This window comes from Pavona decussata, unplaced genomic scaffold (assembly GCF_977016875.1).
Source record: "Pavona decussata unplaced genomic scaffold, jaPavDecu1.1 SCAFFOLD_198, whole genome shotgun sequence".
NCBI lineage: Eukaryota > Metazoa > Cnidaria > Anthozoa > Scleractinia > Agariciidae > Pavona > Pavona decussata.
This window is the reverse complement of record NW_028145606.1, coordinates 1,553,642-1,569,399: the sequence shown is the minus strand read 5'-3', so window position 1 is coordinate 1,569,399 and position 15,758 is coordinate 1,553,642. Positions and strand designations below refer to the sequence as shown.

General features: G+C 37.7%; 1 protein-coding gene across 1 annotated transcript in view; it reads left to right on the top strand.

Moving 5' to 3' along the window:
* LOC146461491 (uncharacterized) overlaps nucleotides 1-15,758 on the top strand; it is a 125,377-nt gene that overhangs the window by 90,189 nt on the left and 19,430 nt on the right. Inside the window, exons 3-9 of the mRNA XM_085086919.1 lie at nucleotides 9,165-9,280; nucleotides 9,705-9,838; nucleotides 11,307-11,441; nucleotides 12,852-13,091; nucleotides 13,767-13,879; nucleotides 14,185-14,415; nucleotides 15,553-15,665. Of these exons, the coding sequence (XP_084943045.1) occupies nucleotides 9,193-9,280; nucleotides 9,705-9,838; nucleotides 11,307-11,441; nucleotides 12,852-13,091; nucleotides 13,767-13,879; nucleotides 14,185-14,415; nucleotides 15,553-15,665 (1,054 nt within the window). The 5' untranslated portion in view covers nucleotides 9,165-9,192. The remainder of the gene's footprint in view (nucleotides 1-9,164; nucleotides 9,281-9,704; nucleotides 9,839-11,306; nucleotides 11,442-12,851; nucleotides 13,092-13,766; nucleotides 13,880-14,184; nucleotides 14,416-15,552; nucleotides 15,666-15,758) is intronic.

Genomic DNA, 15,758 nt, shown 5'->3' with positions numbered 1-15,758 from the left:
AATTTCCAATTTTTTTATTAATGGTCGCGTTAGCTTTCCTGTCACTGTAAGCGATGGTTGCCGCTCTGATTTCCATTTAACATTTCCAAAAGAAGTCGTGCGTCTTCCAAATCGGAGTAAAAAGCGCGTGTGTGGGAGTAAGTTTCACGGATTTCGGTCACATAATGTTCATCCTTCAGTAAAGTATTGTTGAATTTCCAAAGTCCGGGTCATCTAGACTTTTCAGTTGTCCAAGGCAAAGAAATGTAAATTTCCCGATGATTCGGTGCTATAGAAGGATAAATTTCACTTTTCTTGACATGCTGTGTCGATTTTTGGCAACTAAGAAAAAGTCTATTCTGGATTTCAGTTTTAACGATTTTGATTCATAAGCATATTTTCGTAGCCTCGGGTGGCGAAATCTCTAAATATCTACAAGATCGAAAGCGTCCATAGTTGTCAATATCAGGTTTCGATAATTCGTTGGTTTTCAAATTGCGCCACCAATTTTATCTATCTTTAATAGGGTGCAATCCCAGTCACGTCCTTCAATAAGCGTGGAAACATCTTATCACTGATTAGGCAATTTGTTTTCTTCACTTTGGCTATTTGGTGCATAAATATTCACCAGTGATAATTTCAGCGAATTCAGAACACAAGTACTTAGCACAATTCTTCCTGCTTTGTCACTGAATGAGTAATCGATCTTATTTTGTACCGTAGGGTGTAAAGTAATGCAAACACTTTTACTATGCCTGGCACCGTCAGATAAAAAAATATTTCACCTCACAAATCGTTTTTCTAAATGGTTGAGAGTAAGTTTCTTGTGAGAATAAATGTTTGAGTTAAGATCTTTGAGATGTAGAAAAACGCTCCTCCGTTTGGCTTGATCTCTTATTTCCCTTACGTTTAGAGTGAGTAAATCGTATTTTGCTTTCTCTTGCATCACACAATGAAATAGAAGATATATCAACATATACATATGCAAAAAAAAGCAGAAGCAAACAAAACTACAATTATGCAAAACGTAAATTAAAGCAATTTATGAGCGTTTCCCTTCTTCTTCTTCTTCTTCTTCTTCTTCTTCTTCTTCTTCTTCTTCTTCTTCTTCTTCTTCTTCTTCTTCTTCTTCTTTAAAATTGCACTTTGCATCAATCTTCTAAAAGGAGCCACTTGCTTTTAAAAACTCTGTTTTACACCATTTTGTGTTGAAAACTACCTTTTGCCAAATTTTAACTATCTTTTGCTTCCCGCGTTTCCCAGACAATTGGACTTTTAATGATAACCTAAGTCCCCAGGCTCATTTATTCTGACCAGCTTAGCCTGTGGAGAGGTCTTGAAATACATTGATCCATCCGTTGACCAGACACTCAATAATTCGTCATTTCTCGGAATCTCGTTTGTCCGATTCACGATTTTTTTTTACTATACGTGGTAAGGTTTTCGTTTAATAAGATCCTGTCGGCCTGTCCGAGAGTTGACGACGAGCAATGACCAATTTTTAAGAACGTCCAATTATTAAAGAAAGAAAATTCAAATACAATGTATTTCGTGGAAAAATATTCTCACCACTAAAGTAGCTGATGATGTGAGACATTTGTTTTGGAACAAGGTGCACAGGCTTCTAAAACACGATAAAAGATCACTTCGTATATTTTTCGCTTTAATACGTTTAATATATGCCATTGTTCAAGCCATTCTCCATTCTGCCGTTTATTCTCACCACTAGAATAGTTGATGATGTGGAACATTTGTTTTCGAACGAGGTGCACGGGCTTCTAGAACATTGTTCAAAAACTCATTAATAATTCATAAGCCCATAGATCATCACGTGCAGTGGTTTTAAAACCCAATAACACCTCCTCCTTATTATGTTTTTATACATATATTTTTCTCGTATGTAATTTCCAATGTTCACAGAACCATAATTGTTTTGAACTCTCTTGACACACGCTTTTGCAGGAATGTTTTTGCAGCCGTTCAAAAAACTCTTAGCACGTGTTTTTTCTGGTTTAAAACAACTCGGCTGCGCCTCATGGTTTTAAATCCCGATAAAAAAGCTGCTGCTCGTGTTTTAAACCTTACATAAAATATCAACTCATTTATTTTTCGCCTGAATACGTCTCGTACCATTGTTCAAGCCATTCTTCATTCTGCCATTGTTCAAATCATTCCTTTCTGTTTTCTTAAAGTCTAGACACATTTATAAACACCCAATTATTTAAGGGGGAAATTCAAATTCACTGTATTTGGTGAAAAAATATTCTAATTACAAAAAAAGGTGATGATTGTAGACATTTGTCTTGGAGCAAGGTGCACAGGCTTCTAAAACACGTTTAAAGATCAATTTATTCATTTCATTTATTTTCAAATGATGAAACCAAAAGCCACATATATTTTTGGTCGAATAAATATGTTAAGTTTGGTGTAAGTCTTAAGCTGTAGTGAAATAATAGACTGGGAAATGATGTCTTACATTTGGCACTTTTCACAGCAGCTTCTAAGTTTAAAATTGGGGTTTGTAGTGCCGACAAACATCTGATGTTACCGTGACAACCATGAAGTGGGGACGTTGGCATCAAAAATTTTCTCTTCCCACTTTGTTTGACTTTTACAGAGAAGTGCTCTTGAAAAGCTGAATAAATAACGTGGAAACGTGCACAAGGTGCCAAGGACTTGAGAAGCAGGAGCGCGACTTCACGTAATCATAAATATTCACAGCACGTGAATAGCAGTGGAATAGACCGGAAAAAACAAAAAAAAACTCTCGTTCGAAGAAAACGAATAATTTCTTCATCCTTCACGGGTATATTGCGAACTCACAATATGACCAGCTCCCTTTTGGCTTGATAGCTCAGTTGGTAAAGCACTGCACCGGCATCGCAGAGGTCATGGGTTCGAATCAAGTTCAAGCCTGAATTTTTTTTCAGGCTTTCTTTTCGCAACTGCATAAGTTGCGTACTAACTGCGAGGATCTTTCTTCCATTTGAATGTGTAACATGAGAGGCCGTTTCTTTGGTCATAGCTGTTGCTTGGAAACCGATGAGAAAATTGACTTTGATCATGTATGTTGAAATGATGATGTAGTATGAGGGAGATCGAAGTTTATCTTGTATGCGAGATTGTAATTTCAAAACTTCCACCCTAAGTCCAAAAAACTGCGTCGAGCCTCCTTAATAATTATTAATTTATCAAGAACCACCTGCTGCACACGTTCCCATTCAGGCCCCAGTTGTTTAAAGGCCGGATAACTTTACCCGGTGGATAAGGCGCTTTTCAGGGTCTAAAAAATACTTCACGTTAAATGTTGTCCAAGGTTTTCGTACACTTCCAAACTAAACTGTGGTTAGAATGTTCATATTCGCTTGTACAAAAGAAAATACTGAAATCTTTGCACAGATTGAAACTGTCGGATAGTGACTTATCCACTGGATAAAGTTATCCGGCCTTTGAACAACTGAGGCCAGGCCGGTAACCTTTGATCAAAGTGGCCTCCTCGCGCATTCATACACCATTTCACTTATGCGCCGAAACGGGTTGATTAATAAGGTTTGAAACGGAGAGGAATCAGTTTGCTTGGTCAGTTTTTGCTTGTTACGTCACCCAGGTTTTCAAACAGAGGAAAATTATACATGTTATTTTCTGTAATAGCTGCCTATCTTCCAGGACAGGCAACAGCTCTACCGAAAACACAAAATTTCTACATGAGAAATATAATCCAGGTGAGAAATTATTTTTTATGAATTTTCAAAAAGAGCAAACGAGGTTCATTATTTTATCAAGTACAATGTGTTGCAGACGTTTTCATTCGCCTTTGAACAAAGTGGCCTCCTCATTCATACGCATTTCATATATTTGCCGAAACGAGTTGATCATTTGTTTCTCAAGTAATAAGAATTAATTTAATGCTCTTTTAATTTGGAAGCAAAATAATGAGCGCATGGCACGATTTCGGGAACACGAAAGAGGCACGCGTGATGGCTCTTCTTTCTCGAGCCTCCCACTCAACTCGCGCGGCCTGTGGGGAGACGTATTAGGAGTTCGCAAGCTATTATTCGGCAGACATCCCAGTTTAACTGTTACCTAGTCATCGTGCAATCCTATATTGATTAAAAATGTTTCCTGCCATTGTTCAAGCCATTATCTCGCATTAAAAGGTGTTTATTTAAATAGCAATTGTCAATTGTATTAAAACTCTGGCCGAGACACCGTTGTTTATCATGATCTACGCCCACCAATCTGGCAACTTACATCAGTGCTTCGGTGTATTTAGCGCTCGGGCTCAAAATAAAAAAAAAATTAACAGCGAAAAGTTTCTTTTAAAACCTCACTGTGTTAAAAGGAAAAACATGAACACTGGTGAAGAAAATATTCCTGGCGTCAAAATATGTACAAGGTGCAGAGCCTTGTGAAACACGATAAAAGATCAAATCCTTTAATTTTCGCTTTAGTATTGTTTCGGCCATTATTCTCGCATTTAAAGAGCTTTTTAAAATAACAATTCTCTAATTTAATCCACCAATGCTTCAGGACAACAGTTTTACCGAAAACACAAACTTCTATATGAGAAATATAATTAATTATTTGCGCAGTATCGGGACCTAATTTCAAGGTGGGAATATTTTTTAAATGAGGAGTACCAGAAGCGCAAACGAGGTTTTCTTATGTTAATAATTATAATTTTATCAAGAACCACCTGCTGCACACGTTCCCATTCATTGCCGGCAGCCTTTTATCAAAGTGGCCTCCTCATCATTCACACGCCATTCCATTTATGTGCCTAAACGAGTTGATTAATAAGGTTTGTAACAGACAGGAATCAGTTTAAGTGATTTGTAAGCGTCCGCTAAATATTGAAGCATTCTGGTCATCGGGTCACTAACTGGAAAATATAGATATTTTTCACCGAGACATAATGAGCCACTTTTCACCAAGAAAATGACAACATTGCTTCTTAAGTAATAAGAATCATTTTAATGCTCTTTTAATTTGGAAGCGAAATATTGAGCGCATGGCACGATTTCGGGAACACGAAAGAAGCACGCGTGATGGCTCTTCTCTGACTCGAGCCTCCCACTCAACTCGCGCGGTTTGTGCCGTGGAAACGTCTCAGGAGTTAGCAGGCTATTATTCGGCAGACATCCCAATTTAACTGTTACCCAGTCATTGCGCAATCCCATATCAATTGAAAATTACGAATCTATGATTACGATGACTGGCACAGCAGTGATTAAATATTTTAGGAGGGGTAAGAATATACGGCGCGAAAGTTTGCATAAAACCTATTTATTATAGGAAGCAAAGAGACATACGAGAAAAGGTGAATGAGGACTAGCACATATCTCCCACAGATTTACGACACAAATAAATATACAGGGTTTGAAATTGTAAGCTCTCAGAGCACATTCTTTTCACGCAATTATTTTCTTTCCAAACTGTGAGGGCACATAAATAAGATAACAAAAGTCATTTTTATTTGCGTTTCACAAGTCTGTGTGCCATGTCGCAAAAGATGTGGCTCGCAGCAGCTATTTGTAAAGCTGAGATTATTTCAACTAGCAGGACATTATATTTGTATTTTTCATAACAAAACTGTGTTGCTTATGAAATTATCTGATGTCACAAAAAGCCTTAGAACTGATTAATTGTGTTGTGATGGAAAACGTTAGACGCCAATTAGGCGCGTCACGGTATTTCCTGAGCTTTCATTGCATTAGTCATCCTTTTTCAACTAAAAATGCTTTCCTCATCGGTATTGAAATCACTCAACAAATTATTCACAAGTACTGGATTCCTAATGTAAGCCTATATTAAAGAAAAAAAAGATCTTTTAATTTCCTTAAATCATGGGCTGACTGCACCAAAGGCGAATTATTGTGGTTGAATCACAGCCATAGACTCTCGTTTGGGAATCTGCGATCTGTACACTCTAAACGACTCTCGTTTAAGAAAAGTAAAAGCCTTTGGAATGTCAAGCGGAGAAAAAAGTCCAAAAACTACCGCCATAACAAAATGAAATCAGGGTAGCTGTGGTTTGGTACGATTTTGGCAATTGTTATTTTAGAAGCACAAGTGCGCGTTTTACCAAAAAATATTATACTTTCTACCAAATGTAATTTTGAATAATGTATAATTTACATGGCCCCAGTATCCTGAAAATTTACAATTGTTCTTCAATAGCCAATCATCTATAAATGAGGTCTTCAGCAGCCAATGGCAGGTCGACATGTTTACCTGTCCTTTCAAAAAGCCCCCACCCTATGAAATCATCACCAACCAATAGCAAAGCGACATGTCAGCATTTTCCACACCCTGATCTTTTAAACCTTTTTACTTCTTTCCTTCAAGGACATTGTCTTTGGTGAGATCGGAGGATCAACTTGAGTTAAGGTAAGTTGTGGAGTAGGTAGTATAATTAAACTGTGCCCAAGTAGGTTATAAATTTAAACTGGGCTGAAGATCTGAATGACGGTATCTTATCTTTCGCTAAATTTGTAGCTGTCAATTGATACCCAAGTGGTCAACAGTACCACAATTACTCTACGTTCTGGGTTTTTGTATTCAGAAGTGGTTAAGGACTAGTAAGGAAGGCTAAAATTATATTGTCGTTGATTTAGAATTTCAGTTACGTTAGAGAGCTGCAGTTGCTCTATCGTATCGTTTGAAGTTGCAATTGAAATAAATTATATATTTTATCTTTTTCATCCAAAAAAATCTCCAACTCTTCTTAATTAGTGGTCGTGCGCGTATCTTGTTCTCTCCTTCATTGAAAGCGGTCCAGCTCTGGGCTTCCGCGCGCGTTGCTCGCTTACTCGCGTGCGGACTCTTGCGTGCAAGTCGCTGAGGCTCGTGTGAGCCTCGTTTTCTCGCTAAATAGTTGGAGTGATCCCAAATCAGACAAAATTTTGAGCTAGCAAAAATTAAAAATATAAATATTTATGTTGCATTTTATTCCATTATCTAGATTAGATTAGACTGTTCTATATTTTAATCCCCTTTTTCCCTTTAACCTGTGTTGGTTCATGTCCGCATTCTGCCTCGTCTAAATACAAAGATAATTCGTACACATCCATTGTTTAGTGTTCCCCAAACTAAATAGCGAATTGTAAGACGTTTATATAATGGACCTCCATTATTCGTGGATAATTCAGTTATAAATTATCTACAGATAGTTGAATAAATTATCGCCTACAGGGCTGAAACCCTTTTCATGGTGTCTCTTTCAAAACTAGCATTTTTAATGATAGGCTGTTTCGTACTGTGGTTATTTCGCGTAATTAATGTTCTTTCGGAGCAGAAAATATCATTTTAACGTCTTGTTCTTAGTAGTTGCTTTTTCGCTTTAAGGTGACTGAACACAGTTTTGATAGGTTTTGAGCATCTGTCATTCGTCAAGACATTTATGTAAGAAATATTGCAGCTTAAAAGCTAAAACTTGGCAAAAGGAAAGCTAAGTATAATGACTGAATCAGGAAACTGTTGAAATAAACAAAGGTTTATGATCTCTTTGAAGTGTTTGTTAACACATAACCCAAGAAGGAATGCAAGTAATTTACCAATTCCCACAGTTTGCAATCACCATTTCTCCACCAGCATTCTTTGGGTCGAGGCTTTTTTCGCGAAGAATGCGTGGTTCCGCATACGCGTTATCGTTTCCTTGGTTTCGGTTGGAGGAAATAAGCGGCCTTTGCGTTTAAAAAAAAATATTAAGAAGTGTCAGAACAAACTTGATTGTCTTATCTTTGAAATGCTTTTTATTAAAGGACTGAAACCATCACTAAACAAACAGTGTGATTCCATCCGCGCTAAATTATTTGTTTAGATCAGTTCTTTATATTAAGCCTCATCATTGCTTCATAATGTTTCATTGTTTTATGTCCTTTATTAACTTTATTAATACTTATCATTGACATATTCTGTCACATTTTAGTGTTCATGACATTCTTACCGATTTTAATTGTTTGTAATATATTTATGGTAAGGTTTTAGTTTTAACTCGCACTTGAAAATTCCCTCGGAGAGGTCGAAACGTCGTGACTCTTTAGCGTGTATTTTTATCACAAAATTTTTTTCTTAAAAATAACTCATCAGCTGAATTAATTTCCAATTTCCTTGACAGTGACTTCGGAACCTGTTGACTATATATCCCCTTCCTCAAAACAATAGGGAGCTTAAGCAACGACAACGGCAACGGAAACGAAAAAGTCACCTGAAAATATAACTTTATTTCATTTGTGCTACTTCGCGATTATTTCAACTCGCGCAACTTTTACAAAAACGGCGAACTATCAAGGAACCAAATTGGTAGGAGTGGCGTACAAGATAAGAAAGAAAATGAAAAATTCACCGTCGTCCGTTGACGTTCTCCGCAAAACCTTAAATGTGGTCATTTCACGTTGTTGTTTTGCAAAGGACGGCAAAATCTAAAACGCACGTGCAGAGTGATTGTTTTTGCTCATTAAACTTATTGTTTTGCGGCGTTGTCGTTGCTTTAGCTCCCTTATAATGGTACACAACGTCCTCAGATTTAATGGCTTAATTTCCTGTGGGTCAATGGTAGATAATCCAGACTACTAAAGGAAGGTCACAGAGTCGAATTCTGTCGGGGGAATTCTGATTATAGGGTTACCGACTAGCAAAAGAAGAAACTCCTCCTACGGTTAAAATTTGAATAATATTTTTCGTCATATGATAAGCCACATAGTTTCTTGAAGACAACGCCATTGGAGGAAACTTGAACATTGTCCAGGGCGATGTGTTTTATCCCTCAGTTACACATGCATACTCGATAAAAAGTGCGAGTTCTCTCAAAAGGACTTCAGCCGTTTACTAATCTGTTACGCAGCGTCCATGATCTTAGATATCTGGATTTGTCCAACCAACATTATTTATTCCAAGCAAACAACCAATAAAGAAACGCGTTAATGAAAACGAACATTTAAAGGACCCGAGTCAACTATAATGAACTGCGCGCAATCATAGACCAATTTAGACCATTTCTAAGTTACTGATGCTTACAGTCAGAGTGGACCCTTTCTGCCACCCTCTCTCAGGATCTGGAAGGTTGAAGATATGACACCATTTGTCCGATGGAAGATAGTTTGAGTGATCCCCCAGCCGGCCAATTTACGGGAAGACCGTCTGTCTGCCACACTCATTTCCCTAATTCTTTAATTTCCTATCAGTTGCAGCCTGTGATCAAGTTTGGGAAATATGAAAGCTGTACCTGTCATACTGTGGTGGGTGCTTATAGCAATCTACTGTTCGGACGCCAGGAACGTACGGAAGAGAAATTTTGCAGGTGTGTAGCTCGTTGTTCAATGTAGAACATATTACGATATAAATCATAACGACCTGATGGCAAACTCATTGTTATTTAACAAAAGGTTCATTAAACCTTATCCCACTCTCTTTTATTCCTGGCCTTGTTGTTTGTGCTTGCTCCTTTTTAACATAACTAAAGAGACAATATTTTATAGCTTGCCAATACCTAGCACTGGCAATATACTGTCCTACTTCCCTCAAGAGCTGCCAGGTCGCCCTTTAAAGTTCCCAAATCAGTGATAAACGGGTGATATTTTCGGCAACTTAGTACTCTTGTCCCTTTCCTTTAATTAGTATAACTGGGAAGCTTGCGCACTGGTCAACGTACATTTATGAATCCCAAGTTTGAGAATCCTTCATTAACTCATTGAACCTTATTACCTCTACTCGTTGCGCTTCAGATTTGAATTCCAGCAACAACAATCCTTCTGAAAATATGAGGAGCAATCCTGCCATACAAAACATGGATCAGGCCACAAACCAGCAGAGTGAGGCAGATAGTGCAATATCTAGCCAGAAATCCACTGAACGAGAGGTAAAGAGGAATAAAATTACCCAGCACTGTGTTTATGCAAGAATGATTAAAAAAGTATTATGAGCGACTAAGAACTAATACTGCTAATATGCATTAAACACACCAGCGTTAAGACTGCCCGCAGTTACAACTTTAAACTGTTAATTACAACGACAGGAAAATTACAAACTCAAAATGACCAGCAGCCTGTTGGCACGATAGCTCAATTGAAAGAGCGCAGCACCCGTATCGCAGAGGTCATGCGATTTTTGTGCAGGCTTTATTTTCTAAAAAATATTACTTCCACTGATCACTTCAACTCGACGGAATTTACGAATTCGAAAAGGACCAGCTCCCAGTTCAATTGATATCTCAACTGGCAGAGACCTGCACGAGTATCGCGAGGTCTTGCGTTCGAATCCTGTTCAAACTTGACTTTTCACAGGCTTTCTTTATGCAGCCACTTGGGATGCGTATATAACCTATTTATTCATTGACATAAGCACACTGGAAAAAACTGATCCGAGTTGTCCTAGCGGACAGAAGCCGAACATATAATTTTCCAGTTCACATTGATTCTACCACTGAGCTATTGGAGACTTTGGGTGTAGGCTATCAAATTAGGTTTATGTGACAAACATCCTGCATCCTGCTAGGATTTGAATTTCGCTGTGTGGGATATGCGCAATCAAAGAAATGTGATGAAAAAATGGGAGAGGTAACATTTTGTCAGTGAGGTGACATAAAGGCATAGTCGGAGAAAGAAAATCCCAGTTCTCCCAACAGGACAAAGGGTCTATCACGTTCTAGTTGGCTAGCTCGGATGTTCTACCAATGGGCTATACCAGAATCGTAGGAGTTAGACCATTAAACTAGGTTCCTGTGACAAATAACGAACATTTAATATAACAGATCAATGACAGCCTTCTAGAGTTACCAACGACTGCAGTAACTACCAACGACCATTAACGACTACTGACAAAATCCATAAAGAATTCCTGAAAACTTAAGTTATACACCAACGGTAACTGTTAACAGCTAACAACAAGTATTAATTAGTAACAAATCTGCTTGACAGCTACCCTCAGAAAGTGACACTATGCTACCTGATAACTATAATGCTATTTTCAAGTGCGACTCACTTGCGACTCGTCTAAGCAATTTGGTTGGTTTGGGGTTTGTACCGCATAATACTGTTAACAATTAGGGTTTTCAAGAAACAGCTAATAATGACTAGGAACAGCTATTGACGGATAAGCCAACTTTAAAGGGGTTTTCCAAAAAGACGAGATGTGTGAACTGGCTATTAATTGACTCTAGGCTTGCACTTTTGAGAAGAATGAATGATAAAATACTCGCTTCTTTCTGGTGCAATTTTTTCAAAGATAACACGACCCTTTTTTAATTTAATCGTTAACCTGTTGGGACACTTTTAGGGATAACTGTAAGTTATCTTGACATCTGCAATGCTTTAATTTAATTAACACAGAAACGAGCTGTGCCGGCTGCCGTAGCAAAAGTTGGAACGGATGTAGTAACGGATGTCATAAAGCAAGCTGTTGATAAGCAAATGCAGATCATAGCAGAAGCACAGGAAAAAGCAGAAGCGTTCGTCGGGAAAAAGGTATCTTTTAACAAAGCTATTGGAGTTTTTATTCCTACAGACACGTTTTCAATACATACGTCTCCAACAATGGTTTGAAAAACGCTTTTGTTCATTACAGAAAAGTTTTGTTAACAGAGGAACATCTCAAGCAACGATATAAATTTTGTCCGCATTCACTTGTCAACCGCAGAAATTTTTCGATTGTTCATTTGTCGTCGTAATCGTTTATGTAAAAGATATTCCGATCCAATGAATTTTTACTAGATTTTGGAAGGAGAAAATGGCTAATAAAAGATTAGTTTTTCATCCAAACCACACATAATCATATATTTCTAGAAAGAAGACGAGATGAAACATTTTGAAGATGTAAACATTATGTTGTTAATTATTAACTAGTCTGGGTAGTCATTTTAGATCAAACTGTACACCATATATGTAAGCGCGCCTATAGGCGTCTTGAGGGGTCAAATTAATGATCATGAAACCTTCGTGATAAGACTGTTATAAATGCTATCAAAAGGCAAGAGAATCAATGAAACTTTTTCTGGTATTCTTGAAAATCCACAAAAAGTCGGCTAGAGAAAATTATAATCAAGCAATAGATGGAGCCCGAGACGAAAGGAGGAAGGAAGGGGGGACTAAGGTAAAATACTGACAGGGAAATTGTAAATTATTAGCCGCAAAAAAGTCATAGTGGGATAGACCCTAGCCAAAAAAGTCCAGTGACCCAGAACGTAACCTCAAAAAAGTTCCATCGGAAAACAGTGACCCCTAATGTGATTGCTGTTTGGCATAAATTTGAGTTTTCGCTTCACTTGTCAACCCCCCCATTCCCCCTCCAAAAAAATAAAAAAAATTAAAAGTAACCACAAAGTTTCTAGCCCCCCAAAACACTAATTTCAAACTGAAAAGATGTTTTTGCACATTCCTGTCACTTATCAACTAGAGGGGAACGGAGAAATTCGATAAAATTATTCTAGAATCGTCAAAACAATGCTTAACACTGATTCAGTTTTTTTTTAATGATGGATGTCCGTTTTCGATATGAGTTCAAACGCTTTTTTGCGCGTGGTCACGTCACCGATGACGTAATTTCACTAAATTTGATTTGAATTATATTTTTATGGCAAGTGTTGTTATCTTGTGGTGTGGCATCCTCTTTGGCTTGAAATTGACATTTGGCATTTGAATTTGGCATTTGCAATTTTACAGGTGTAAAGTATTTTGGAAAGGTTCTTGTTATAGTTATACATTACTTTTATAATTATCATTTTAAAGGATGCCTGTTCACTTCATAAACATTGTTCAAAGCTTCCGTGACATTTAGTTAGAAATTGGTTAAAAGAGAGGTACAAAATTGTCCTTAAGGAATAGCTTTAAATGAGTGGCACAAAAATGACAAAATCAACACATGTCGTCTACTTTCAGTTGGAGTTGAATATTGAGCCTGAGAAGGGTTGGCAAACAGAGAGCATGTTTGCACCTGCTGGTATGCATATTGACGCTGAGTATACTAACAAAGAAGAAAAGAAAGAAACGAGTCAAGGGGAGCCACCATTTACGTATCCCATGGGAGTTGGAGGTGTCATGATGAACGGATGTTATGGTTCAAACTATCAGAAAGGCGATCCTTGTTATGCTGCTAAGAGGTTCTCATCCATTTGTTCTGTAAGTGAATTTTAACATGTCTAAGCTTGAGTTAATACTCTGATAATAATTTGTCTTACTGAAAACATCTTGAAACTTGCTCTAGCTTTTTTTTGAAACAGAAGTTAAAACAACAGGACATACTAATTGAAAGGCCCTAGAATAAGGCAATCGACTGACACCATAGTAAAAGGTTAGGGTCTGAAAATTAAGGATGATAGGACATTTCATTTATGAAAATAGTTATTAATTGATTTAATTTCCAGAATGGAGGTACTTTTTGAGAGCCCGTGTGGGGAGTGGCTTAATTAAAATTTCATGGTGTCTACAACAAATGTTCGTATTTGGCGTTGGAATTAAAATAATCTAAAAGCACGATGTAGGACTAGATATACAGGGTAACAGCAAACCTTGGGGACCAGCCCACCATGGATTTATACTCCAAGGAAAATACTCCTATCCTAATCGTTTATGTTCCTCTATCTTTATTCAGGCATTTTTTGAATGATATTATGTGAGTGCACAAGCAAAATTTTGGTTTTTATTACAAACGGAAACATCACAGTCCAACTTTGCTACAAATAAGGTCAATTTGAAGCAGAACAAAAGTGTTCAACAAAATGATAAAAAACAGATACGACATTGAATTAATGTCATCACATTAACCTGGTAATCTTTATTTTGCTTTATATGAAGAATCTTATCGAAGGTGCTACTTTTGTCGGGGTCGGATTTGATGGAAGGGGCGATTATAGCCCTGATTCTCGAAAGATGAGCATTGTGCAGAGAGCTTGTAGCAGATTTGCGAAGTAAGTATATTCATGGTTGGAACCTTTTCATAAAATCACAAAGTCTTAGATATGAAAAGGGATTGGAAAGCATCTTGTTACTCTTGTGATCCTTCATTTGTAAACATTAAATTAACAAAAGGGGAAATGTAATAAAACATCCAGTCTTTAAAAAACTGGTTTAGATATATGTGATGGGGGTGGTCATAGTTTGAATTTGCCGACATCCGCACAAGATCTAGTCCCGTATTTTCGTATGCTGATCCCTAGAAGAAATATCATTTCATTATATTCAAGAAATCTAATACACGAATTTTAATTTTTAGGTTTGATGGCGCCGCCGTCCCTGACACCATGAACGTGCATGGCGTCTATGATACGGGCACCTCAATGCACAGCTTCTACAGTCGACAAGAGTACCAGAAGTTTCTACAACGGCAAGCAGGAATGTCAGGATCGCTTTTCGGTTTTTACGCCGGGGTAAAAAAGGCCTGGGGAAGCTCCGAAGTCAGAGGATCAGAGAAATACATGTCTCTTCTTTCCATTGATGTTGATAGGTGAGTAAAAATATGTGCATTTTCAGTTCGAGTCAATTAAAAGTTTATTTTTTATCATGTCTTTGAATTGACTCTGATTACCCCCACTGCATAGAATGGATAGACCTGTCGAGCTGGGGGTGATTGCTAACACTTGTACACTCCCAAACTTAACCCCTGGGTCTTCGTGATATTCGAAATGGCTCAAGGCAGCCAAGTCCCTGGGACAAGCGTGCAAAATACTTCATAAATCATGGAGCGTGTCCCATTTTCTTTGCCTCCTTCCGCCATCTTGGATATTGAGAAAATCCTAGGGAGGCACATCGTGCACCCAAGCCAAGCTTCCACATATACATACTAATCCCTGATACGTGTATCTAGCGCAGAACCTGACTGCTTCAGTATCTAAGTCTTTCCCCCATAATCAGGTATACAAAGCTGGCCGTTCAGGGTGCCAAGCCACCTAGTGTTAGCTTCTTAGCCACAAGGGCTGTGACTATTTTACAAGATATTACATTTTTCTCTTGACAGTAGAAATCGCTGTCTGGCTAACACAAGGTGCTTGTTTTGGCCTCGGACCAACCTCCTGGTTGAAAGTCCGCTCAGAAATTCACTTAGTGAAGTGATTCAAGGCATATCTACTCACAACTTTTCTTTTTACCGCAGCAGATGTCTGCCTCCCTAATTTTTTTGTTGATCATGACCGAGTTAAAATGCCCTTGTACTTTTAAGTACTTTTAAAAATATTTTATAACTGTTTCGTCAAGGATAACGGGGATGGTACTGTGTAACGTGAAAAAATGTTCAATATCTCCCAAGACCATTCCTTGCGTCTTGAAAAATCAATGAAAGTTGATAATGATCTGTTTTACCTTTGATAAAATCAAAAGTTTACTTAGTGTTGTAGGAGGATTTCTTGAGCAAGAAAATGTTGCTCATATTTACTTTTAACACAGTTATCGCCAAAAATCGAACCATTTCGATGGAATAGCCCCTGAATTTTATGTAGTTTGCATGGTTACAGTGATTTTTCCACGTTCAAAAAAGTAATTCACGTAATTTCGTATGAATGGGAAATTATGTCAGGTGCTAGAATTTGAATTCAAGCTGTATATGGCCTGTCGAATACAAAAACCTAATTCGTCTCGATAATTGCAGGTATGAGATCTATCTAGACGAAGTCAAGCCAAAAGATCTCAGAGTGAACTTTCTTCGGGAGTTCATGGACCTTCCAATATTCTATCTGGCTCCCGGCGCTGCCATCAAGTTTCGTAAGTATCTTCTTCTTTGCTTATCAATTTTTAAATTATTATTTTTATTTCTGGAAATTAATAGCAACATCATGCTTTTGCATGTGACTTATT